At 48.5% G+C, this 25,335-nt stretch overlaps 1 protein-coding gene and 1 long non-coding RNA gene across 7 annotated transcripts; one reads left to right on the forward strand and one right to left on the reverse strand.

The window, feature by feature from the left end:
- Positions 1-3,448: 3,448 nt before the first annotated feature.
- On the reverse strand, positions 3,449-16,931 carry LOC132375068 (uncharacterized). Of its 2 annotated transcripts, none has more exons than XR_009505886.1 (3): positions 16,837-16,931; positions 16,193-16,438; positions 3,449-4,723 (listed from the first exon to the last, which is right to left on the reverse strand). It is a non-coding gene; the product is annotated as an uncharacterized LOC132375068 (long non-coding RNA). The 2 variants fall into 2 exon arrangements; XR_009505887.1 differs by lacking the exon at positions 3,449-4,723 and adding an exon at positions 10,411-10,496.
- On the forward strand, positions 16,684-25,125 carry GLYCTK (glycerate kinase). Of its 5 annotated transcripts, none has more exons than XM_059939822.1 (6): positions 16,684-16,720; positions 18,072-18,551; positions 19,034-19,449; positions 19,681-19,832; positions 20,422-20,597; positions 20,860-25,125. In XM_059939822.1, the coding sequence occupies exons 3-6, from the start codon at positions 19,073-19,075 to the stop codon at positions 21,724-21,726; spliced, it is 1,572 nt and encodes a 523-aa protein (XP_059795805.1). In that variant the 5' UTR covers positions 16,684-16,720; positions 18,072-18,551; positions 19,034-19,072; the 3' UTR covers positions 21,727-25,125. The 5 variants fall into 5 exon arrangements, with proteins under 5 accessions (XP_059795805.1, XP_059795808.1, XP_059795809.1 ...); XM_059939825.1 differs by having other exon boundaries at positions 19,038-19,449; XM_059939824.1 differs by having other exon boundaries at positions 16,694-16,951.
- The last annotated feature ends 210 nt before the right edge of the window (positions 25,126-25,335 follow it).

Consider the following 25,335-nt stretch of genomic DNA (forward strand, 5'->3'; position numbering starts at 1 on the left):
AAAGTGCGTAAAACGAACTAATTTTAAGTGTTCAGCTCCACACATTTTATAAACACTCATCTTTAAGTTTTAAAACGTATTTATAGCTCAAAAAACTCATAGCATCAATTACAAGTAAATTTTTGAAAGGGAAAATTATCTCATTCAACAAAGCACAGTTTTAAATTCTGATATCCTCCTCCTTATTCATATATGAACATAAGCTGTAGATGCTGTCATTTTCCCCCCACTTTAGCATTGTATCTTACACATTTTTGCATGTTACTTAAACCAGATTGTTGTTGGTGTTCTCCATTGAGGTATAATTTATGTACAGTAAAAATTGGCCTTTTTCAGAGATAGTTTTATGAGTTTTAAAATCCCCATACAGTTGTGGAACCACCACATTCAAGATATAGAACAGTTGCATTATCCTCTTTGTAGTCATCGGGATTGTTGTGATGGTTCGCATAAGGGATTCTTTGCCTTAAAAGGAAGGAAAGTTGATCTCTAACAAAGGAAAACAATATCTGATCACAAAATAGGTACCATGCGCCTTGGCTTTAACTTCCTATGAGGGTTCATAGATCTCTAACTTGTGTGCAGCCCCTCAAAAGTTTAATTGCCTGGGTCTCCAACAGTGGAGACAGAGGCCTATTTATGTTGCTTCACTAAACTACAGTGGCTAAAGAGAAGGAAAAGGGAAGAGGAAAGACTGAAACATTTCAATCACTGATACTGGGAAGAAGTGATATCCAGAGATCAGATATAACCTGTACAATGGTGAAAGCAAAACAGAAACCTCAGGCTTCCCTGGTGGTGCAGTGGTTAAGAATCCTCCTGCCAATGCAGGGGACATGGTTTCGAGCCCTGGTCCAGGAAGATGCCACATGCCTCGGAGCAACTAAGCCCATGTGCCACAACTACTGAGCCCGTGCGCCACAACTACTGAGCCCGCGCACCACAACTACTGAAGCCCATGTGCCTAGAGCCTGTGCTCCGCAATAAGAGAAGCTACTGCAATGAGAAGCCCGCGCACCACAACGAAGAGTAGCTCCCCCGCTCGCCGCAACTAGAGAAAGCCCACATGCAGCAACGAAGACCAAATGCAGCCAAAAATAAATAAATAAAATAAATTTATTAAAAAACAAAACAAAACAAAACAGAAACCTCAGGACAGTTGGGGGCTTTCTGGAAAGAACCAGGGGCTATGTCCCATCCCCAGGTAAAAGAAGAACCAGGATCCCTACACATAAAGTGAATTTGTTCTCTGAGAGTAGAGGGCAAGATCCTGGCTAAGTCTGGGCTGCAATTGCCTCCTGACAAAGAGCAGAGCTTCTGGCTACAATTTGTTCTGGGGTCTGGAAAAAGCTTCTTTGAGTGGAACCCGAATGGATGGCAACTTTCCAAACTGCAAAGCAGTGGAAGAAAAGTCCTCTGTGCCCCCAAGAGCACAAACTTCCCTGCAATTCCTGCTTTTTTTATTTCACAGGCTAGAAAGGCTAATGTAGAGTCTGCTTTGAATGGTTCGATGGCAACAAAGACAGATCTGGTGCCATGTCTTAGAATGGTTGGGAAGATGAATGTACCCAGTGAGATACTATTTTTTGGGCCCTCAATCTATAAAAATAATCACAGAAACAGCCATAGTCTGCTGAATGTTGTAAGGCAAAATAAATCTTTGCAATATATCTTTCAAGTTGTGTACTTCCTGTACCTTTCCCAGATTTCACTGTTAGACTGAAGCTTCCTCCCCAGACTTGACTTCCTGAATTATTTTTGGAATGGAAAAAGTCGTTTTTTCATATTTTAAGAGCACCCTGAAATGGCTCAGCCTGTTTCACATTCTCACTGTTTCACATTCCTAGCCTGGCTCCCTGCCTGTTGCAGTGGGGCTCTCCTGGCTTCCAATCCAACAGTGCCTTAACAGGCTGGACTTTAAAAAGTGACCCAGAGGGACTTCCCTGGTGGTCCAGTGGTTAAGAATCTGCCTTCCAATGCAGGGGACGCGGGTTTGATCCCTGGTCAGTGAACTAAGATCCCACATGCTGCGGGGCTACTGAGCCTGCACGCTGTGGATTCCGCACACCACAACTAGAGAGAAGCACGCGTGCCACAACGAAAGATCCTACATGCCGCAACGAAGATCCTGCGTGCCACAACTAAGACCCGACGCAGCCAAATACATAAATAAATAGTGACCCAGAGAGGCTGGCTCCAGTGGGGGGTGGACAGAGGGGACAGCTGCAGTCAGAAGTGAATCAGATTGCCTTAAAGAGCATCAGCCTTAATTTTTTGTATTTCCTTTCCTTTTTTTAAAAAAATTTATTTATTTATTTATTTTTGGCTGTATCGTGTCTTTGTTGCTGCGCGTGGGCGCCAGCGAGGGCTACTCTTCAGTGCAGTGCGCAGGCTTCTCATTGCGGTGGCGTCTGTTGTTGCGGAGCACGGCATCTAGGCACACGGGCTTCAGTAGTTGTGGCTCGCGGGCCCTAGAGTGCAGGCTCAGTAGTTGTGGCACGCGGACCCTAGAGCACAGGCTCAGTAGTTGTGGTGCACGGGCTTAGTTGCTCCGCAGCATGTGGGATCTTCCCGGACCAGGGCTCGAACCCGTGTTCCCTGCATTGGCAGGCAGATTCTTAACCAATGTGCCACGAGGGAAGCCCTATTTCCTTTCCTTTTAATCATTATTTCATTTACTTACATACATAGTTTCCCACATAAGCAAATACATATCCATTGCAGAAAACTAAAAAATACAAATAATTAAAAAAACATAGTGTCCAGGAGTAGCTACTGTTACATTTGTTTTGATGTAGAACTTTTCAGACTTTTTCCCTTGAAATATATTTTTATTGGGTTCATAATATAATATTATTTATAACCTACTCTTGTCATAGAATACAATGAACATCTTCCAGATCAATAAATACAGAACTACACAATCAGTTTGAATGGCTATCTACTATTCCATTATATGTTCAGAAAGTAATTTTACTTCCCATTTTATCCAGAGCCCAGCCAAGGTCTGACTCAATATATATTGTTAATTGAACAAATGAATTTAGCCAAAGGATTCAAGGTATTTAATTGGCCCATTTATTTTTTTTCCATTTTCTCTCTCTCTCTTTTTTAAAAAGACAGTGTTTTTAGAGCACTTGTAGGTTCACAGTGAAATGAAAAGGAAGGTACAGAGATTTCTGTATACCCACTGCCCCCACACATGCACAGCCTCATCTATTAACAACATTCCTCACCAGAGTGGTACATTTGTTACAATGGCTGAACCTACATTGACGCATCATAATCACCTTAAATCCAGTTTGCATTATGGTTCACTATTGGTTTTATACATTCTATGGGTTTGGATAAATGTATAATGACATGTATCCATTATCATGGTAAACAGAGTAGTTTCACATCCCTAAAGAACCTCTGTGCTTTGCCTATTCATCCCTCCCCCACTCCCAAACCCTGGCAAACACTGATCTTTTTACTGTCTCCATAGTTTTGCCTTTTCCAGAATGTCATCTAGTTGGAATCATGCAGTATAAATATATCTTAAAAATTGTACTCATCCGAATACTTGGGAATCAATCGCTACCTGGCAACATTATGTGTGGAGAAAGTAAAGGATGTCTAGCTGTAATAACAATTATCTTACATACATATACATTTTTATTTATACACATGATCTCACTTGAGCCTCATAACGACTCTATGAGAGGCAAAAATGGAGACCAAGAGAGGTATTCCAGCAGCAAGTGGCAGAACCTGGACTTGTCTATAGATAATTATGTGTATATGTGAAGCTGTTACCAAACTCAGGTTTGGCTGCTCACTGCTTAAAAGCCAGTACTCGAGAGACGAGAGATGGTTGGAAAGGGAAATGTTGCTTTATTCAGGAGGTTGGCAACCTGGGGAGAAGGTGGACCTGTGTCCCAGAACCAACTCCAAAGATTCTGCTAGGCCATGAAGTTTTTAATTTTTTTTATAAAGGTTTTCTTTTTTAAAAAATTTATTATTTATTAATTTATTTGGCTGCGTTGGGTCCTCATTGCTGCACGCGGGCTTTCTCTAGTTGTGGCGAGCGGGGTCTACTCTTGGTTGCAGTGCGTGGGCTTCTCATTGTGGTGGCTTCTCTTGTTGCGGAGCACGGGCTCTAGGCACGCGGGCTTCAGTAGTTGTGGCACACGGACTCAGTAGCTGCGGCTCGCGGGCTCTAGAGCGTAGGCTCAGTAGTTGCGGCGCACGGGCTTAGTTGCTCCAAGGCATGTGGGATCTTCCTGGACCAGGGCTCGAACCCATGTCCCCTGCATTGGCAGGCAGAGTCTTAACCACTGCGCCACCAGGGAAGTTCCTAGGCCATCAAAGTTTTTAAAGAGAAAAGGGGAAATAATCTCAGTTCATCATTAAGGTAGGGGGTCAGATTCTTTGTCACTTTCTGCTGTGTGCAGACTCCCCATGATCTTCCTTTAGATGCTATCTTTTTTTTTTTTTTTTTTTGGCCATGCCATGTGGATGCGGGATCTTAGTTTCCTGACCAGAGATCTTAAATCCCGGACCAGGGATCAAACCCGTGCCCCCTGCAGTGGAAGCGTGGAGTCTTAACCACTGGACTGCCAGGGAAGTCCCCTTTTAGATGCTATCTTGTTCATGTAGTTTGCTTGCAGGATTACTGAAGGGAAGGCTGGGGAAAAGATCTAGTCATCTGTTCATTATTCTTCATTTTTACTTCTTTAATCTAAGAAAAGAGTCAATAGATTAGGCAAGGCATTGTGTGATCAAAAGATTTAAAAGGTGTGTTTGGGCTGGAGGCTAGTTAAGCATGGGGGGCATCTGGTGTAAAGGTTAGTTAAAATATAGCTTTGCTAAAGTGACAAGACAAAAAGCCTCCTGCAAAGAGCTGCTTCCTGCACAGAGTTGCTTCCTGCAGACAGTTGCTTACAAAGCTAGACAGTAAATGTGCCGAGATAGAGAGGAGGAGGTGGGAATTGATTGGGTAAGTAGACATATCTGAACATATGTGGAGACATGTGTGGACCAGCAAATAGATGAGGATATGCAAACATTTGTCCCATAATCATGACCTCTTGTCTGTCTGTAACTTAGGTCTCAGGATGTGGCTGTGTTTGAACTTGAGCTCAGAACTGGGTTCTGTCTCAGTAAACTTATTTTACTGTTCAGCAATAAATCAAAACCCCATTGCCCCCTCTTATCAGTCACCTAGTTACCTGGATTCCAGGAAAACCAACCCCAATGCTAGGAATTAGCTCTAGCACTTGGCATCAGTGGCAGATAATGATTTATAAATAACTTCATATTTTGTATAATTGTTCTCATGTGCTGTCTACAAAATAAAATTGCTCTTGCTAAGATCAATAAAGATCTTCTGGTTGTCCAATCCAGTGGTCACTTTTCAGTGCTTTCCTTCCTGACCCTATCTATGTCATTAACAGTCTTGATCATTCTCTCCCTGAATCTTTTCTCCATGCTTCCCTTGACATCATTCCATTCTGACTTTCTTCCCGCCTGTCTGGACACACTCCTACTCTCTTTCTGCCTGTTCTTTGGCCACTGTATGGCAGACACTACTGGTTGCCTAACCAACAGTTTTCTCCTCTTATTCCTTTCTGATGAATCCTGATTTTGTCCAAGACATCCTCCCTTCTTTGAGTGGCAATGCTTTTCCCAAGAGTTAAGCCCAGACCTCTGAGATAAAACCTGATTAGTCTAAACCACTGGTTCTCAAAAAGTGTGGTCCCAGGACCAGCAGCATCAGTCTCACCTGAAGAGTTCCAATCATCAAAAATTCAAATTCTCAATATTCAATATCCTGTGATAAACCATAATGGAAAAGAATATTAAAAAGTTTATACACACACACACACACATCTGAATCACTTTGCTGTACAACAGAAATTAACACAACATTGTAAATCAACTATAACTCAATAAAATTTTTTAAAAATTCAGATTCTCAGACCTCACGCTAGACCTACTGACCCAGAAGCTCTGGGGATAGGGCCCAGCAATGTGTTATAAGAAGCTCTCCAGGTGATGCTGATACAGGTTCAAATCTGAGAACTGCTGGTCCAAGTCAATCACAATGAGTGGTCTTGTTCCTCTTCCCAGTGATGGTATCAGGCATGCACATATGATGACATTTTTGCCAATGAGACATGAGAGCAAGTCTGCTGGGGGAGGGGTCTTGGAAAGACTTCTTTGCTTCTAAAAGAGGTAAAAGGAAAAGATGCTCCCTCTTCATCTGAAAGACACTGTTGCGCTGGATGTGATGCCTGGGAGTGCTATAGCCAGGCTGGACCATGAAGAGAGCAGCCTAAAGGTAGCAGCAGGTTGAGAATGGCAGAGCAGAAAGATGGACAGGGAATGTTATGAGTTGAATTGTGTCCTCCCTAAAAGATATATTGAAGTCCTTACCCCCAGTATCCCAGAATGTGACCATATTTGAAAATAGGGTTGTTGCAGATACAATCAGTTAAGGTCATACTGGAATAGTGTGGTTCCTAAACCAGTATGACTGGTGTCCTTGTAGGATGAGAGACACAAAGAAGATGGCCATGTAGCAATGGAAGCAGGGATTGGAGTCTGTCCTACAGGTTTCAGAGGGAGCACGGCCCTGCTGACAACTTGATTTTGGACTACTAGCCTCCAGAACTGTGAGACAATAAAATTCCATTGTTTTAAGCCACCCAGTTTGGGTGACTTTGTTATGACAGCCCTAGGAAACTAACACAGGGTCCCTGTGATCTATACAGCTAACCCTACAGCCATTCTACCTTGAGATCACTTGTTACGTGAAATAACAATTTTTCCTTATTGTTTAAGCTAGTTGGATAGGGTTTTTGTTTTCTTTTTTTTCCAGCTTTATTGAGATAATTGACGTAACATTGTGTCAGGTTTAAGGTGTACAACAGGATGATTTTTTAAAAAACAAATAATTAATTTATTTATTTTTGGTTCTGTTGGGTCTTCGTTTCTGTGCGAGGGCTTTCTCCAGTTGCGGCGAGCGGGGGCCTCTCACTGTCGCGGCCTCTCGTTGCGGAGCATGGCTCCAGACGCGCAGGCTCAGTAGTTGTGGCTCATAGGCCCAGTTGCTCCGCAGCATGTGGGATCTTCCCGGACCAGGGCTCGAACCCGTGTTCCCTGCATCGGCAGGCAGACTCTCAACCACTGCACCACCAGGGAAGCCCCAACAGGATGATTTGATACACTTATACAAAAATGTGAAATGATTACCATAATAGGATCGAGATTGGCCCATTTGTTAAATTTCTACATTTCATGCTGCAGTTTAAAGTGACCTAAACAATATATCTTCTTTCCAAAACTGAGGACTCCTTACGAATTCCAATTCTTTGAGATAAATTTCTGAGTTAGAATGCCCAGTGGGGCTTCCCTGGAGCTTGAATAAGTTTGTCTGGGAGGAAAAATTTTCCCTTCCTCCCTTCTAGGTTCATCCGCTGGTCTAATAATTACATTGACATAAGACAGAGTAAGTAAGTATCAAATTTAATTACATAAGTATGTACAGCAGCCCCACAAAGACAGACTCAAAGGCAGTCAGGTAATTGAGGCTTATATACCATCCTGAGCTAAGGAGAAGGGGGAAGTGGTCTGGGGCTTCAAAGGGGAGGAAGACAATTCACAGGAAGATGAGAAGAGCAAATGTCTGGTAAACAAAACTTGTCATGCCACACAGGTAAGTCTTTCTGATATAAAAAATTATCTCTCTCTTTCTGGTACAGGTTCCCTATCTAAATTCTCTTAGACAGTTAAGGGAGAGGTAAAAAGCTTTTCTTGAATCTGCTGGGTCTTAATTGCCTTCAACAGCAAAACAATCCACATGTGAAAGTAGCACATTTTGGGGTGGTTTTCTGCTACCCCCTCAACTTTCTACACAAGCCCTCACAGTAACCAGAGTCAGGTGACTCTCTTCTTTGGGAAAGCTGTGTGTGTGTGAGCTTAACTGCCTAAGTGGGAAAACAGAATGTTGGAACACAATCCCAACCCTTGGTAATTTTGTATAACATGTTTCAATTGCGGGTTCACATGTAACCACTTCTTACCTGACAAATTGTTTGACTTGCTAAATGAATGCTTCATTTCACTTACCACCAAGAGGAAATAAACCCTGGCCATGAGCAGAGGTAACATTTTACATCAAACAGAAATTACAAAAACCTCTTCTGTGGAGTTATAGGCATCCTCAGCAACGGTTTTATTTATTGAAACATATTTTCTATTTTTTGTTGGTTTCTTGGCTTTTTTGGTTTGTTTTTTTCCTTCTGATGATGGAATTAATATATGCTTAAAAGGATTAAAATTTTTTAAAAGTTTTAAAAATTAAAATAATTAATTAATTAATTAATTAATTTTTGGCTGTGTTAGGTCTTCATTGCTGCGCACGGGCTTTCTCTAGTTGTGGCGAGCTGGGGGCTACTCTTCGTTGTGGTGCGCGGGCTTCTCATTGTGGTGGCTTCTCTTGTGGAGCACAGGCTCTGGGTGCGCGGGCTTCAGTAGTTGTGGCTCAGGGGCTCTAGAACGCAGGCTCAGTAGTTGTGGCGCACGGGCTTAGTTGCTCTGAGGCCTGTGGGATTTTCCCAGACAAGGGCTCGAACCCGTGTCCCCTGCATTTGGCAGATGGATTCTTAACCCCCGTGCCACCAGGGAAGTCCCAGAAGGATTTTAAAAGATTAGAACGTTTGATTTTTTTTAATTAAAAAAAATTATTTTTTTTGCAAGGAACCCGTGGCTGATTTCATCTAATTCACGCAGCCTGTACCACTCCTGAATTACATACTGTGCTCACTTTCCCCAAGGAGTCAGCCTGTGTAGGACTCAAAGTGTGGCCTTCAGGTACTGAGTTAGCCAGCCAAGCCTAGGGTTTTGACGCCCCTTGATAAAGAGCTCTTCTGGGCCAAGCAACCAGGACATGCCTGTCATAGAAGGGGCCTCAAACTTTCTCATTATAGCCTCAGTCGTGCCCGGGACTCAGTGCCACCTCTGCCTCTCCCAGGGTGTAGCACGGCTCTCCTAGTGTCTGGAATTTCAGAGAGGTCCTGAAACTCCAGGACCAGGAGGCCTGGTTGAAAGGACAGCATCTTTCCCTGGTAGCAGGACCGACTACATAATTTGCAGACCCAGTACAAAATAAAGCAAATTGTTAAGAATTTACAAATTCCTCCTCAACAAATTGTTAAGAATTGCAAGACAGCAACAGCAGAATATTCAGCACTTAGTGCAGGACCTTTCTGACCTTGGTTCTCTGTGTGACTGCGCAGTTCACACACCTGTGAAGCTGGCCCAGCCACAACTGTGAGCCTTTCTACGTGTACTTTATTATTATTTTTTTTATTTTTGGCCACACTGCACAGCTTGTGGGAATCTTAGTTCCCCGACCAGGAATCAAACCCTGGTCCCCTTCAGTGGAAGCGTGGAGTCTTATCCACTGGACCGCCAGGGAAGTCCCTTTATGTGTGCTTTAAACACATCATTTATTTAATGTTCTTAACCCCATTTTAAAGATGAAGACTGAGAGGTTAAGTAACTTTCCCAAGGTCATGCAGTTAGTAACCGATTTGAGTCTGGATTCACACTCTGCTTCTGAACTGGAAAGCTCCAGCTCTGTTTCCAGGGCAAAGGGTAGATAATCTTCACATTTAACAGAGTTCATTGTTGGTAAACAATGCCTTCTTGTTCTGGAAGGACGGGATGGAATCTTCCCTGATAAGCCTAGACTGCCCACAGCCAGGAAGAACTGCCTAAAGCCACTGCCTCTAATACTATAAAACTGTTTCAAAAGGCTTAAAAACCCTTTCTGCCGCTCCGACCTCCCTTGCTTTCGCAGCCCTCATCAGTCACAGCTGAGCGGCTTCCTGGTGCTTGTTTGTATTCTCCCCCACCCCTCCTCCCAAGAAAAATAGCTCTAGGGTGTTTTAAAGCCTTTACTTAGTACAGCTCCACTCCACCGCGCCTCCAGACTGCCTGACCTTCTCCCTCCCGCTGAGCAACCCTCCACCGACATCTTCCTTCACTAGAGCTCTGGGTCCCCCGGAGCACCCCACCTTGGGCCTGCCCTGGAAAAGCATCCAGGCTTACAGAGGCAAAGGTGGGGTGGGGGAGTGGGGAGGTGGGAGAGGGGGCTCCTAAAAGCTCACTTCAGAGATGACTCTGGCAGCCCCCCAAGGGAGTTCTTCCACTCCTCTGTGAGGCATCAGGGGCTGAATGGTAGGGAAGAGGGGACTGAGTCCCCAGGTACAGGATGTCAAGGACAAGGGGAGGGAGGCCACGGAGACCAGGAGCAACCCCCCTGGGAAGGCCGCTGTCTCCAGTTTGGAGTTGATGACAGACACCCTCTGACTTATCTCAGGTTTTGCATTTAAAAAAAAATCAGAGACTTGCCTGGTGGTCCAGTGGTTAAGACTCTGCACATCCACTGCAGGGTGCATGGGTTCGATCCCTGGATGGGGAACTAAGATTCCCGCATGCCATAACTAAATTAAAAAAAATTTTTAAAAAATCACTTTTTAATTTTCACAGTGGATTTTAAGGTGGCAGAACTTTTTACAGGTTCTGTTATGAAGGCACTATAATAACTCACAATGCTTTTCAGATTAAAGTAACCAAACTGAGTTCACCTTATTGAAGAAAAGTCTGAACACATTCATATTCACTATTTTTATTTTTGGTTTTATATCAATATTACATCCCCTGCTGGTCCTGAATTCTTACTATCATTTGTCTCTGTCCAGTCATAATTAAAATTCAGTAAAGGAGGGGGACCCCAGCCAGAAGCCACCTGAACTGATGGAATAAAAATCTGCCCCGCCACAGAAACCCAAGACTGATGCTGTTGCAGCAAAAATAGAAATGAAGTTTTCCCTCTCCTGAGAACAAAGGAAATAAAGGGAACAGTGAACAGGCTAGAGAAGAAACATAACCTGGCCTGAAAGAGTTAATCACTCCTAGTTTTATTTTAACTGTTACTAATCTGTAGTGTCTGTAACTAGATTTGTACTTCACAAAGCTAACCTATCACTCTTCAACATTGTGTGAATTACATCCTGCACTCCCTTGTAGCAAATCACCCCTTGTAGCTGTTTGCATTTCGGAAAGGTCACAGGTTGATAACCCAGAGACTAATGGACCAAATTACCGGGTTGCCTGACACAGCAGTGACTGTTTTGAAATAATGCAAGAAGAAGAATGCAAGACCTTCACCATTTTGATCCTTATCACTCACTTCAGACTAAGAACTCCCCCTATAAGAATCCCTGTAACTCCCCAGGGAAGGGAGGCACAGTTCTTGAGGCACTAGCCTACTGCGTCTTTCTTTTGCCTGGCAAAGAAAATAAAAAAGCCTCTCTATTTCGTTGTCTTTTTAAATAAATTTATTTATTTATTTATTTTTTAATTAAGAAATTTATTTATTTATTTTTGGCTGTGCGGGCTTTCCCTAGTTGCATCGAGCGGGGGCTACTCTTCATTGCGGAGCACGGGCTTCTCATTATGGTGGCTTCTCTTGTTGCAGAGCACGGGCTCTAGGTGTGCTGGCTTCAGTAGTTGTGGCACGTGGGCTCAGTAGTTGTGGCTCACGGGCTCTAGAGCACAGCCTCAGTAGTTGTGGCACACGGGCTTAGTTGCTCTGTGGCATGTGGGATCTTCCCAGAAAAGGGCTCGAACCCATTTCCCCTACATTGGCAGGTGGATTCTTAACCACTGAGCCACCAGGAAAGTCCCCTCTCTACTTCTTATCTTACAAATCTCTGTCTCTGTATTTTTATTCGGCATCGGTGCACAGGGGACCAAGATTTTTGCAACAATGCAAAGAATTTCTTGTGGAAGCTACTTTCTGCTTCATGCTCCTGCTTCACGGTATTGATTAGTGCACAACACTCTCCTGAGTTTGTGAATACACACAGCAAAATGTTCTTCACCTCTTCAATGTTGTTATATACCTGTCAACTGAAAAAAAATGCACAACCTAAAAGTCGAGAGTTGTTTTATTTGGTGGACATACTGAGAACTTAAACGTGGGAGACAGGCTCTCAGACAGCTCTCAGGGACTGTTCCCAAGAGGTAAGGGAGGAGCCAGGATTTATAGGAGTTTTTGCAACAAAGACCAGTTAGTGGGACCATCAAAAGATTGCTGTTAATTAAAGAAAACCAGACATCTCAAGTTAAGGAATTTAGTGCTTTTCTATGTATGGGAAGATGCAAAGTCTGGCTCATTGAAATCATTCCTTTGATATGCACCTCAGCTATTTGGGGCCAGTATCCTATGTCTTCTCATCCTGAGTCTCCTCAGGTTGCACTATGGGGGGGGGTGGGTGGGTGGCTGTAATGTGGTGGTTTGATGGCTGCAACATCCTTTGTTTACTGATATGGTAGTGGCATTCTTAGTTCACACTATTAGCCACCACTGGAGGACAACAGGACAAATGTCGATAGAGAAGTGGGTGCTTTTGTGGTATGACTGCTGGCTCTGCTGTGCTGATGACATGGACTAACACCTCAAACCTCCTCAGGCATCTGAAACCTCAAACGGCAGCACATCATCTGTGATCATCTTCCTTAATGAGCAGGATTTATTTATGGCAAAGTTCCAGGTCAGAAAGCCCAAGATTTAGCACCATTCTCCCAAATTTGCACCGTTCACTACCCCTGGTGACCCCCTTGAGCTTGTGTGTGGGGTAGGGGGATATTTCAGACTTACGGGGACCTAGTACTTTATCCACGATGAATTCCTGAGATTCATCACTGTTAGTGGGGATGGGTGCCATTATTGCCACCGTAGACTAACAAAAAATGCACAACCTAAAAGTTGAAGTTGAGTGTTATGTTTTATTCGGTGGACTAAACTGAGGACTTAAGCCTAGGACACAGCATCTCAGATAACTCTGAGAGACTGCTCCGAAAAGGCAAGGCGGGAGCCAGGATATAAGAGTTTTTGCAACAAAGACCAGGTAGTTGGAACATTAAAAGAGTGCTGTTAATTAAAGAAACCCAGATATCTCAAGTTAAGGAATTTAGCATTTTTCTATGTATGGGAAGATGCAAGAGTCTGGGGTCACTGAAATCATTCCTTTGATATGCACCTCAGCTATCTGGGGCCAGTGTCCTGTGTCTTCTCATCCTGAATTTCCTCAGGGTGCACCATGGGGTGGGGTGGGGGGCCTGCAGTGTCTGATGATTTGATGGTGGGCATTATTTTTCTATCCTGAGTTCCCTCAGGGCTCACGGCTGGGGCGCCTGTAATGTGATGGCTTGATGGCTGCAACATCCTTTGTTTACTAATATGACAGGCAATATTTTTCATTCACACCACCTTTTCCTGGTCACTGACTACCCAACATCACCCAGAAATGACCTCTTCCTTTTTTCTAAAAGGGAACCTTTAAATTAAAGCTTACCCTGAATGAATCAATTCAGTAAACCTTCCCCTAATAGGGTACGAGTAATGTACCCCAATCCATAGCCTTCTTTCCTTTGGCTTGCCTGAATAATGAGGAAGGCTTAAATTCTACTTAAATGGCCTTTTCAACAGTCCTTTTAGTCATAAAATAGTCATGCTACAAAAAGTAGCATGTACTTAGCCTTAATAATATTAGAATTTATATTATTTTTAATGTCTGTTTAGAAGTACTATAACTTATTTGTATAAATTCTCTTATCAATGGATGTTCAGATTGTTTATACTCATAAAATCTCTGGGCTGAATATCTCTTCATGTCCATTGAAGGGGATCAGAGTATGCCACCCCCAAATATGCCACTTTGGCATAAGAATTATTTTGAGTTGAAAAAATATGAGAAACAGCAGATGCAGGAAGGGCTCTGTGCCCTCCTCCTTTTAACCTAAAAGCAGGACAAATTTCCTGTGAGTGTTACGGAGCAAGGACTCCTGTGTCCACGGCGCAGAAAGCCAAACTCTGATAGAGGGTGTTTGCAGCAAAGTAAGGGGTTATTGCAGGGCGCCAAGCAAGGGAGTGGGAGACAAGTCTCAGATCCAGTCCATCTTGGTCTCTGAGTTGGGGGTGTTTTTAAAGGGAAAGAACAAAGAAACTGGGATTAATTATCGTCTGGGATTAATTATCGTCTTGGGACATTTCTATGACATTTTGTAATCATATTTTGGGGAGACATGATATCTCTGGGTTACAATTCTCTGGCCAGGTGGTTCATGGCTTGGGGGCCTATTAGCTCATCTTGCCCTGGAGAAACAACCTGAGTTTGTATGTTAATGATGATATTTACAACAGCAATTTTTGTACATCAACTATGTTATCTACAACAGCAGTTTTAGTCATCTGACTCTGGTTGATTAGTGTTCAGTTAGCAAAAGATTGCGGTCAAAGGGGACAAAAAAGGGATAGAGGTCAGAAGGGACAAGAAAGGGAATAAAGTTTTGGATAAAGAGATTAATCATAAACTTGGTAAGGGAACCCACTTTTGGGGGGCTCAGTTTCATGAGAAAGGCACCCTCCCCATACTAGGAGGTGGGGAGCCAACGCTGAGGTGAATATTCACAGACAAATATTACTTCAGCAATCCTTATCTTCCATTAGTTTACCTCATATATTTACCTTCACACAATTTACTGCCCTGAGAAGCTCAAACCCCTTTTGTCTCATCACATCTCCAAAAAATATCACTCTTTGTTAAAAATAGTACATAAGCTCTCAGGCCTAATGGCTTCTTTGGAGTTTTCATGTCATTTCTGTGAGGCCCCTCCTATCCATATGAAATAAACCTCATTCTGTTGTTAATCTGTCATGTGTCAGTTTAATTTGTAGGGCCTCAGTCAATAAACCTAAGAGATTAGAGGAAAAAGTTTTTTTCTTTGTCCACATAACCAATTATTTCCTTGGACTGAAAATGCCTGTCATGTTTGACACTGATACTTATTGCCAAGTGTACAAAGACTGTAGACATATTCATGCCTACTATCAAGGTATGTTTAAGCATTCTAATGTGCCTAATTGTTTTCTTAGACCCAAATCCCACTGCCTCATGAAGTCTTCTACTCCCACGCACCAGCATCTCTTTCCCTTTTGTGCAATCCTTTCCACCTAGGGTCTGCAGCACTTTGTAGCTGAGCATTTCACTGTTTTCTTGAAAAAAAATTCTTTTTTGTTTTTGGCCGAGCCACTCGGCTTGCAGGATCCCAGTTCCCCAACCAGGGATCAAACCTGGGCCCCGGCAGTGAAAGCGCCCAGTCCTAACCACTAGGCTGCCAGGGAATTCCCACCGTTAATTCATTAAAAAAAAAAAAAAAAAATTCCGGCTTGTATTTGTGCCTGGTCCTACGCAAGGCAGTGGAAATACAAGTATTAATTAGACCAAATTACCACCTTCCAGGAGCTCACAGTCCAGTGGGCATCTAAACCTTGTTGTTAAATGCATATTGTGAGTAGCTGTGGGGTGCGATGGGGATTAAAAAAATGGATATAATTAGTCTCCTGTTAACAACCTGACAGAACAGCACTGGCACAGTAAATGGTGTCTGTTTATGAGTCCCTGGGACTAAATAATGAGAGGTGCTCAAATTTACACTCCCCACCCCCCCAAGCGCGAGAATGTAATTACAAAAGCAGAGTAAGTTTCCCAACTAAAAGTACCACTGCTTACTCATCCCAGCAGCTAGAGCATTTGGCCCACCTAGAAGGTACTCAGGAAATGTCTGTTGAATGTTGGAGAAATGAATAAATGCATGGATGGATGAAGACAGCTTACTATAAGCAAGGAAAAACTGCAATTTTAAGTATTTACAATCTCCCCACGCCTAAAAAGGGCAGATCCTCCTGAAGTTGCCTTTGTTTTGATGATGGGGTGGGGAAGCATTTGGGAGAAGTTGATAGGGAATGAAAGGTCCTCTATTACAACGGGAAAGAAAAATCCAGGGAGACAGCTAGGAAGGGGGGAGGAGGAGTTCTTGACAAGAGCAGAGCATGGTTTGGAAAGGGGAGATGTGGCAGCTACTAAAAAGAGGAGGTGGGGAGAAATATGTTTTAAGACCTGTTGTGTTATTTGTGATCTTCCCAAGAAGACATCAGGAAAAACAATGTACTCTTCTGTGTCTTTGTGTCTGGTCAGGACTTGTCTTTTGAATGTGGGAAGGTATCAAGCCAGGCCCAGCGTGAGAGCAGGGACAGTGTGGGAGGCCCAGGGTCCTTCGTGTTTACACGCACCTTGTGTGTTCGAGAATCACGGACTAGAACTCTCTTGCTGAGTCAGAGCTGTGATTTGGTCGCTCACGAGAGAAGGCGGGGAACACGAATGAATTGTGGAATTATAGCGATGAGGAGGCACGGGGATGACTTCATCTGGCCCCAGGAGGGGTGTGTTGTGGGTAAGTAGTGATTCTCAACCTGTTTGCTTAGTCCAGTGCCTGGCACCTAACAGGAGGTCGGAATGTATCTGCGACTGGTTGAATCCTACAGAATAAAGAAGGGGACGGATTATAGAAATCGACGATTATTATCCCATTGTAGAGATGAAGACACCGAGTCCTGAAGGTGACTCCAACCAGGCCTCCGGGCGGTCAGGGCAGAGTCAATACCCTAATCGCCGTCCTGACTCCTGCTGCCCCCGGCCCCCGCTCCCCACGGCCTCCAGCCACAGGCGCCCCACCCACCCCATACTTCCGGGTTCCGCTCCGCCCCCCAAAGCACTTCCGGTCCCCGGGGCTGGAAGACGCGGCACTGAACGGTGTTGCGGTAAGTCCGCGCAGCGAGGGCCCGCAGAACCACTGGGCCCCGCAACATCGGGCCCAGGCGTCAGCGGGCCCTTATTTCTCGGACATTACACCGGACGTTACGCGGCCGCCATTTACCTCACGAAAGCCAGAGGCTCCGGCTTGAGGGTGACGCCATTTCCGGGGCTGGGCGGGCAGGCGAAGGCCGGAAAGGGCTCCAGCCTCGCTTTGTGGCTGGGAGGAGTCAAGGAGGGTCCGCTCGGTATTTCCGGGTTTCTTGCTGGAGGGCCGGGGAGTTTAGGAGAGGCGGTGTCACAAGTAGACTTGCTGGATTTGGCAAAAAACGAAATGCAGGGCGTCCAGTTAAACTTGAATTTTTAGGTAGACAACAAATAATTTTTTAGTGTAGGTATGTCCCAAATATTGTACGGAACGTATTTACATTTAAAAAATTCCTAATTTATCTGAAATTCAAATTTAACTGGACGTCCGGTATTTTATCTGTCTACCTTACTCTTGGGCGCCCCCTGCCCTGGGCTCTGATATCCAGTGGCAAAGCTGGTATCCTCTAGGCCTGTATCCATCAGAGAAACAGGTAACAAATTTCTCCCAGACTGTCAAAATCAGCCATCGCTACCTAAGCCGCTTTCAGCGCCAATCCTAATGGACCAGCCTCACGAGCCCCCGGCAACAGCTGGGCCCATTTTGAGTCCCCGTGGCAGCGCCCCCTGTGTTCCCTTTCACAGCTGGAGTCAGGCGCGGTTTCTCTTCTCTTACGGGAAAGCTGAGCTCCATGTAGGCTCAGTGGCCAGAGGCTAGAAGTTGCCAGGTTTTTTGAGTGTGGGATAAAGTGATGTTTGGAGTCCAGATTTTCTTTGTTAACAGTGGATAGCTTCAGAGAGCCCAGGGATGTCAAGGGGTGAGCATTAGTCTCATCTCACCTCTCATTTTGCTCGTGAGACCCGATGAGAGAAATGGAGCTGTCCCTGTGGTAGAGCTGGAGCCTGATTCCCAGCCTCCTTCCCCTGCTCTGTCCACACTTGCTGCTGCAGTCAGCTGGCAGCATTTATGGTGGGCATTTATTAAAGTAATGCCTTTTTACAGATGAGCTCTTTGGGGCTTTATTGTCCCTAAACTCCGCTACAGCCTCTTGACCTTCACCTTAAAGCTTTTTTAGCCTTTACTGTGCCCAGTGGGGAAAATGACTATTTGGCCTCAGCTGGGGAAGCCTGCCCTTTGCCTACTCCAGCCATGCTGCTCTCACCCCTGTGGGTGGTGTGACCCAAGACTTGTTATGTCAGAGCCAAAGGCATGTTCTTGGCATGGGTGGGTCTGACCATGTAGGTGGAAGGGCATCCTTTTCTGTCTTGCAGATTGGGCCCAATGGTACATGGGGTCATGTGGCATCTAAGGACTTCTTCAAGGTTCTACTATGAGCCAGGCTTTGCTGCCACTTCTGATTTGAACCTGAACCTGTTGCTGGACTGACCCTGAGTGCTGGGATTCTTCAGGCTGTGTGCCCCGAGGATGTGCCTGGACCTGCCTGTCGGTGTCCCAGCAAACCTAGAGCCTCCCTACACAGACCTAGCCTTTCCAGGCTCCTCAGCCCAGACCCATGAACTAATGAAACAGAGCAGGCTGTGCGCTCTAGAGCCCGAGAGCCACAACTACTGAAGCCTGCGTGCCTAGAGCCCGTGCTCCGCAACAAGAGAAGCCACTGCAATGAGAAGCCCGCGCACCCCAACAAAGAATAGCCCCTGCTCGCAGCAACAAAGACCCAACACAGCCAAAAATAAAATAAATAAATAAAAAAAAAAAAAAGAGAGAGCAGGCTGGAGGTCACTGGGCTCAAGGTCAGTTGGTGGGACAGCCAGCAGCTTTGTAGCAACAGAAGTGGTAAAGAGGCAAGGAAGGAGTGCCAGAAAGGGGCGTTGCCCCGGGCAAGGCTCAGAAGTGCAGGGGGTGGAAAAGGGGTGGGGTGGCAGCCCACTGATAGTAATTTCTTCTTCTATGAATGATTAACTCTCAGCTGAAGGGAGTGATCTAGGAGGAGGGCTCAGCTAACAGGACCTCTGGACTCTGAGCAGAGTGTGCAGAGGGCTGGCGTGAGGCCTGTGGAAGAGGAGGACATGGTTGGGTGGCAGGCCTGGGCTCAGAAGACTGGAGTGAGATCACGCAGCTGTGGGCCTTAGGAAATCTCCTTGGACTGGCAGATGGCCCATTCTTGCAGCAGCAGCTGTGGGGTCCACTGGCCCTGAGCCCTCAGAGCCGTGGCTGTGGGGAGCCTCCTGTCTCTGGCCTTGCAACGGTCTAACTAGTGCTTTCTTCCTCCTAGGCAGCCATGGATGCCAGGTGGTGCTGAGAGCAGTGGAGCATGGCTGCAGCCCTGCAGGTCCTGCGTCACTTGGCCCGAGCCCCCTTGAGCCCACTCCTCTGGGGGGGCCCATTGGCCCGGCTGGCCAGTAGCATGGCCCTGGCAGAGCAGGCACGGCAGCTGTTTGAGAGCACTGTGGGTGCCGTGCTGCCGGGCCCCATGCTGCAGCGGGCACTGTCTTTGGACCCTGACAGCGGGCAGCTGAAGGTGCGGGACCGGAGCTTTCAGCTGCAGCAAAACCTCTACCTGGTGGGCTTTGGCAAGGCTGTGCTGGGCATGGCAACTGCAGCTGAGGAGCTACTGGGCCAGCATCTTGTGCAGGGCGTGATCAGCGTTCCCAAGGGGATCCGTGCTGCCATGGAGAGTGCTGGCAAGCAGTAAGGAGCCTTGGGGGGCTGCTCCTATCTGGAGGGGAACCTGGGCCCAGACTCAGGCTGGATCGGGGCTTCCTTCCTTCACCAGCTTCCATTTTCTTCTGGGACTGGCCTGGCTCCAGGGTGGGTGTCAGTGGGTGTCCTTTTTAATGTCCCCTTCACCTGTACATCTGGGAAATCAGGTGCGAAGAGGAGCCCACCCCACATCTTGCTCTCCGTTCTCTCTCCCCTGAGGGAGATGCTGTTGAAGCCACACAGCCGTGTCCAGGTATTCGAGGGCGCAGAGAACAACCTGCCGGACCGAGATGCCCTGCGGGCTGCTCTGGCCATCCGGCAGCTGGCTGAAGGCCTCACAGCTGATGACCTGCTGCTCGTGCTCATCTCAGGTGTGGGTGCCAGATTGGCTCAGGACAGTGTGTTGATGGGGGGTGGGGGTTTCCAAATATCAGGCCTGCAAGAAGCTGTTGGTCTGAGCTCCCAAGGTCACAGGACAAGGGAGCAGTAAAGAGCCTGGATGGCTGACTCCTTGGTGGCCTCCTGTGAGCTGTGGGGTCCTCCCCTTGACTGACCTTGTTGGATAACCATGAGAGGGCACCTCACTCAGGCCTTGCAAGGGAAATGTCTCTGTTGCTGCTGTCTGTACCGTTGTCACCTGGGGCTAGAACCCTTGTTTCCAGCTCCCTCAGAGTCTCCACCCTCGTCCTTTGCTATCTCCTCTAGGTCTGCTGCCTTTTCCAAGCTGTTAAGGAATAGTTCTTCCAGTGTCTGCTGGGACCTGGGCTACCCCAAAGCAGGGTTCAACCTGGGTGTGGTGACTGTGCACACATTCACTATATGTCCACACGGGGGCACCCTAACGCCTCTTTCTAGCCTCCCCTTTTCTAGCCTAACATGAGCACTGACTGCCTGCTCCCCCCGTGGGGAAGTCCCTTTGTCATCCATCCCCTCTACCCCGTGTCTTCATTGTCTCTGCAGGTGGGGGCTCGGCCCTGCTGCCCGCCCCCATCCCACCTGTTACACTGGAGGAGAAGCAGACACTCACCAAGCTGCTGGCGGCCCGTGGAGCCACCATCCAGGAGCTGAACACCATCCGGAAGGCCCTGTCCCAGCTCAAGGGTGGGGGGCTGGCTCAGGCCGCCTACCCTGCCCAGGTGCGTGGGTCTCTTCTTCCCCAGGCAGCCCTGGGCTGGTGGAGCCAGGCCGACATGTGCCAGGGAGATGAAGGGCAGAGGCCTGGTACAGGAGTCCACAGGGCTAGGTGTTTTGCACACCCACTTGAGAGGGGTTAGAAGTGGGTGAGGAAGTGCACTGGGTGGTGTGAGGACGTGTGGATAGGTGGAGGCAGTTTATCCTCACGGACCCTGGGGCAAGGACCAGGTGGGACTGAGCCTTGCCTCTGCGACCCCTCCCCAGGTGGTGAGCCTGATTCTGTCAGACGTGGTGGGGGACCCTGTGGAGGTGATTGCCAGCGGCCCCACTGTGGCCAGCATCCACAGTGTGCAAGATTGCCTGCACATCCTCAATCGCTATGGCCTTCGTGCTGCCCTGCCACGTTCTGTGAAGACTGTGCTGGCTCGGGCTGACTCTGACCCCCATGGGCCACACACCTGTGGTCACGTCCTCAATGTGATCATTGGCTCCAATGCACTGGCACTGGCCGAGGCTCAGAAGCAGGCCGAGGCGCTGGGATACAGGGCTGTGGTGCTGAGCACAGCCATACAGGGAGATGTGAAAAGTGTAGCCCAGTTCTATGCGCTGCTGGCCCGAGTGGCTGGAGCCCGCCTCACCATGCCTGGGGCTGGAGCCTCTGTGGAGGAGGATGAACAACTCTATGAACTGGCGGCTGAGCTCCAGCTCCCAGACCTACAGCTGAAGGAGGCTCTGGAGGCCGTGGTGGGCACTCGGGGACCGGTCTGCTTGCTGGCTGGTGGTGAGCCCACAGTGCAGTTGCAGGGCTCAGGCAAGGGTGGCCGGAACCAGGAACTGGCCCTGCGTGTTGGAGCAGAGCTGGGACGGTGGCCGTTGGGGCCTATTGATGTGCTGTTTTTGAGCGGTGGCACTGATGGGCAGGATGGGCCCACAGAGGCAGCCGGGGCCTGGGTCAGGCCTGAGCTTATCAGCCAGGCCGCTGCCCAGGGTCTGGACGTGGCTGCCTTCCTAGCCCACAATGACTCACATACCTTCTTCTGCCGCTTCCAGGGTGGGGCACACCTGCTGCACACGGGGCTGACTGGCACCAATGTCATGGACGCCCACCTCCTGTTCCTGCAGCCGCGGTGATATTGTAGGTCATGTTTTGGGAACCTAGAGGAGGCCTGCAGGGCAGCGTCCTGGAGAAGACCAGGTTTGGTCCCCAGGGCCTTACCAGGCGTTAGGGCCTCTCCTCTCCTTGGCCCTAGCTACATGGTTGGCCCTCACACCTCCAAACCAGGGCCTCTGCTTTGTGTCCAACTCCCCAACCAGACAGGCAGATGGGGGTTCTCTTCCACCCCTACTTTCAGCCATGGCAGCAGGTACCCCTGAGGACCAGGACGAGCCCCCCTAGGCCAGTTTGCTGCTCCCAGTGTTTTCCCCCAGGCAGCCCCTCTGCTCAGCTCCTGAGCCTGTTTCTTCTGTGGGGTGAAACAGGAAGGACTGAAAATGAAAAGGACCGCACTATGGGTTCTCAGTGCTTCTTCCCTCACAGCAAAGGTTAGCGGGGAGCTGCCGGGAAGGGGAATGGTGTTGGGCAGCAGCCCCTGTGCCAGGGCCCTGCAGGAGTTCTCTGTACCCATCTCTGCAGGGCACTTGCTTCACTTAAACAGGAGCTTGGGAGGGTTGAGCGTGGCTCCCAACACGCTCAATGTGGGTGAGCAGAGACCCCAGGGAGAACAGGTCTAAGAACTTTAGTCTCTGACGTCTGGGTGGGACTGGCCACTCATCCAACTGTCACTCTCCCCTGTGGCATCCCTGCTGAGGTCTCTCCACCCTGTGATGTGTGCCTCGCTGGGCACATGCTTACTGCCTGCCACCAAGGACTTCCCTCCCTTCTGTCTTTGGACAGCCCTTAGACAGACTGTACTTTCTTTGGTTGATAAACCCCTGTTTATCCAGGGGTTACCCCCAGCCACACAGGACACTGGGTGTTGTTTCCTTGTGCCAGACCCATTTTCCCAGGCTGACCCACTCCCTGCCCCCAGATCCTTTAGCTGTTCCTCTGGGAACACAGTCCAGTTCCTGGTGCCAGCCTGCAGTGGGGGTCTCTAGTGCTGGGATGGTGGGTCAGAGCAGTGGTGGGGTCCAGCAGCCCCTCTCCCCTTCTCCTGTTACGGCTGGCTGGGAAGAGGCCAGTGGGGAGGGGAGCAACAGAGGAAGGGCTTCCTTAGCCAGGCTAGCAGACTGCACTGGGAGAGGGTGGGGCCGCTGTCCTGGCTCTCCTTGGGCCCCCTTATTCAGTGTTCGAGCCCTCCGCTGGCTGCCCCCGCCGTGCGCCACGGCTCCAATCCCTATATGAGTGAGCAGTAGAATCACATAGGAATAAAAAGCCATAGAGAACAGCGAGGCTTGGGGCTGTTCCTGCTGGCCCCCTTCTCCACCCCAGCCGTGCCCTCCTCTCTGAGGGTGTGAGGGGCTCTGGGCCAGGGCTGGCGTGCCCTGCTCCTGGGAAGAGCCTCCCTTCTCTACTTGGGCTCTAGACGGTGCAGCTTGCAGATGGTTCCTGGTGGGCTGGGGATGGGGAGGGAGGTGAGCAGGTGAGCTGGGTTCTGGGGTCCAGGGAGATTTAGGGGAGAGGGGAATTCACACCCCTTTGTGATGCAGGGGCTCCATTTCCTTCTGTCCTGGTGGGAGGTTTCTTCCGGCAGGGGTGGGGGTGTCATAGTCTTAGGGGCTACTGTCCCCACATGGCTGTGCCTGTGCCCCGGTGCTCCTCTGGCACCCTCTGGATATGCCCTGTCCCTGCTTCAGTCCTTGCCCTCGGGGGCATGAGGATTAGCACTGGGTGTCAAGTTCCCAGCAACAGCAGGATAAGAGGGTTGGGGCTGTGGCAGAGGGCCTGTCTGCCATGTCCCGAGCATGTGCATGCATGTGTGTGGTGGCATGTGAGCACGCAGGTGTTGGTGTTGCCATTGCAGGAGGGGGAACGCATCAGTGTGTGTACACGGAGATCCTCAGTGCGGGCTGTGCTGTGCTGCTTCCTGTGCGCATAGCTGCTTACACACCTGCTGAGGGGTGAGTGAGAGTGGGGTCTTGCTAGAGTCTCCCCCTGGCCACCTTGGCCCCTGCCCTGGGCCTGTGTTTGTGGGGGCTGGAGGCCAGAGGCTGGATTGGGCCTAACCCATTAGATTTGCCCATTTGGTAACCCCAAGATGAGAAAGGATATATTTGGCTGCAATCTAGATGAAAATATGAGATAAAGCCTACATGGTGAGTGTTCTGTAGGACTTATTATTTGCTCCATAAATGTCAATTATGGGTCATAATAACTGTTCCCGTCCTGTGGCTCTTGGCTTCCGTCTGTCCCCACTTGGGTTCCTGCTGCCCTCGTTCCCACCTCATCTCCATCCCCAGCAGCTTCCATTCTCTACACTTGGCATGAACTGAGAGCAGCTGGGCAATGGGCCTGGCCAGCCTTTAGGTGTCTGCCAATCCAAATCCATTTGTTTTATAGCTGGTGAAACAGAGAGGGAAGGTGGCTTGTCTGGGGCTGCACAGCAAGTCTGCCACAGAACCAGAATGAGAGCCTGGTTGGGACGTGCTTGACTATCCTCTGCCTACCCTCTGGGGCTTAGAGACCCTGGGGCCTGTCAAGGGCTCAGCCAGAGCCAGAGATCCACTCCTGCTTCCCTGCTGCCCTGCCAAGGGCTTGGGGATGGTGACGTGACCATGGCTGGTCTCTTGAGGGATCCTTAGAACAGATTTGTCAGTCCCTCTTGGCTTAGATTTCACAGCTCCATTGTGTGTGTGATTTGGCAAAAAGCCACATGCGGTGGGTTTCCACACAAAGGTGTGTGCCTGCATCTGTATGCACATCTGTGTGTGTGCTCGGAGACGTGTAGGCGTGTGTGTCCAGTTCAACCCACAGTCACTGAGTGGGCCTCAGAGCCATGCTCTGAGTTGGGTGGGGGACACACACAGTTTGGTGTGGTTAGAATGTTGGGGAGACGGTGATGCAAGTTCAGCAAGGAGGCCATAAAGGCTGGCAGAGGCCAATTGGCAAAAGGCCTCGTGTGCCTGGCTGAAGGGGTTGCACTTCACACTGACAGTGGTGGCAGGCCCCACAAGGAGTTTTGGCAAGGAGTGATGCCAGGAGACTGTCTTAGGACTTTGATGCTGAGGCCATCCTTACCATGGGGGTGGGGGGGTGGGTGGAAGAGGTGCGGCATGTAGGAGAGAGGTGCATCACCAGGCCCGGGAACCCCCTCCCACCTCCTCCCTGCCCGCTCCTCTGTAGCCTCATTCCGGCAGCCTTCAGCCAGCCCAGGCAACCCTTTGGATGCCCACTTTGGAACCAAGGTTGGAAGCCCTGGCTCAAACACCCCTGGGAGTAACCTAGCTCCTCTGTTGCTGGGAATGCCATCAGGGCATGAGGATTTGTGGGGCAGAGAGCCTGGGCAGCGAGTGGACTTTGGTGAGCATAGGCACCCCACTGCATATAGGGTCTCACCAAGGTGGCAGTTAAAAGACCTGGAAGGAGCACTGGAGTGGGAGTCGGGTCCTAGGTCCTTATCTTGGCCATGCCAGCCTCCTTTCTCCAGGCCTTGGTTTTCCCCTCTGTTTAATGGGGACAACATCCTTATCCTGCTTACCTCTCTGGGGAGGTGTCGGCAGCTGATGGATGTAGGTAGGAAAGCTCTGTGGAAGGGGGTCAGGGACAGGGGGAGAGAAGGGAGAGGTATTGGCCTCTTCCAA

This window comes from Balaenoptera ricei, chromosome 11, assembly GCF_028023285.1.
Source record: "Balaenoptera ricei isolate mBalRic1 chromosome 11, mBalRic1.hap2, whole genome shotgun sequence".
NCBI classification, from domain to species: Eukaryota; Metazoa; Chordata; class Mammalia; order Artiodactyla; family Balaenopteridae; genus Balaenoptera; species Balaenoptera ricei.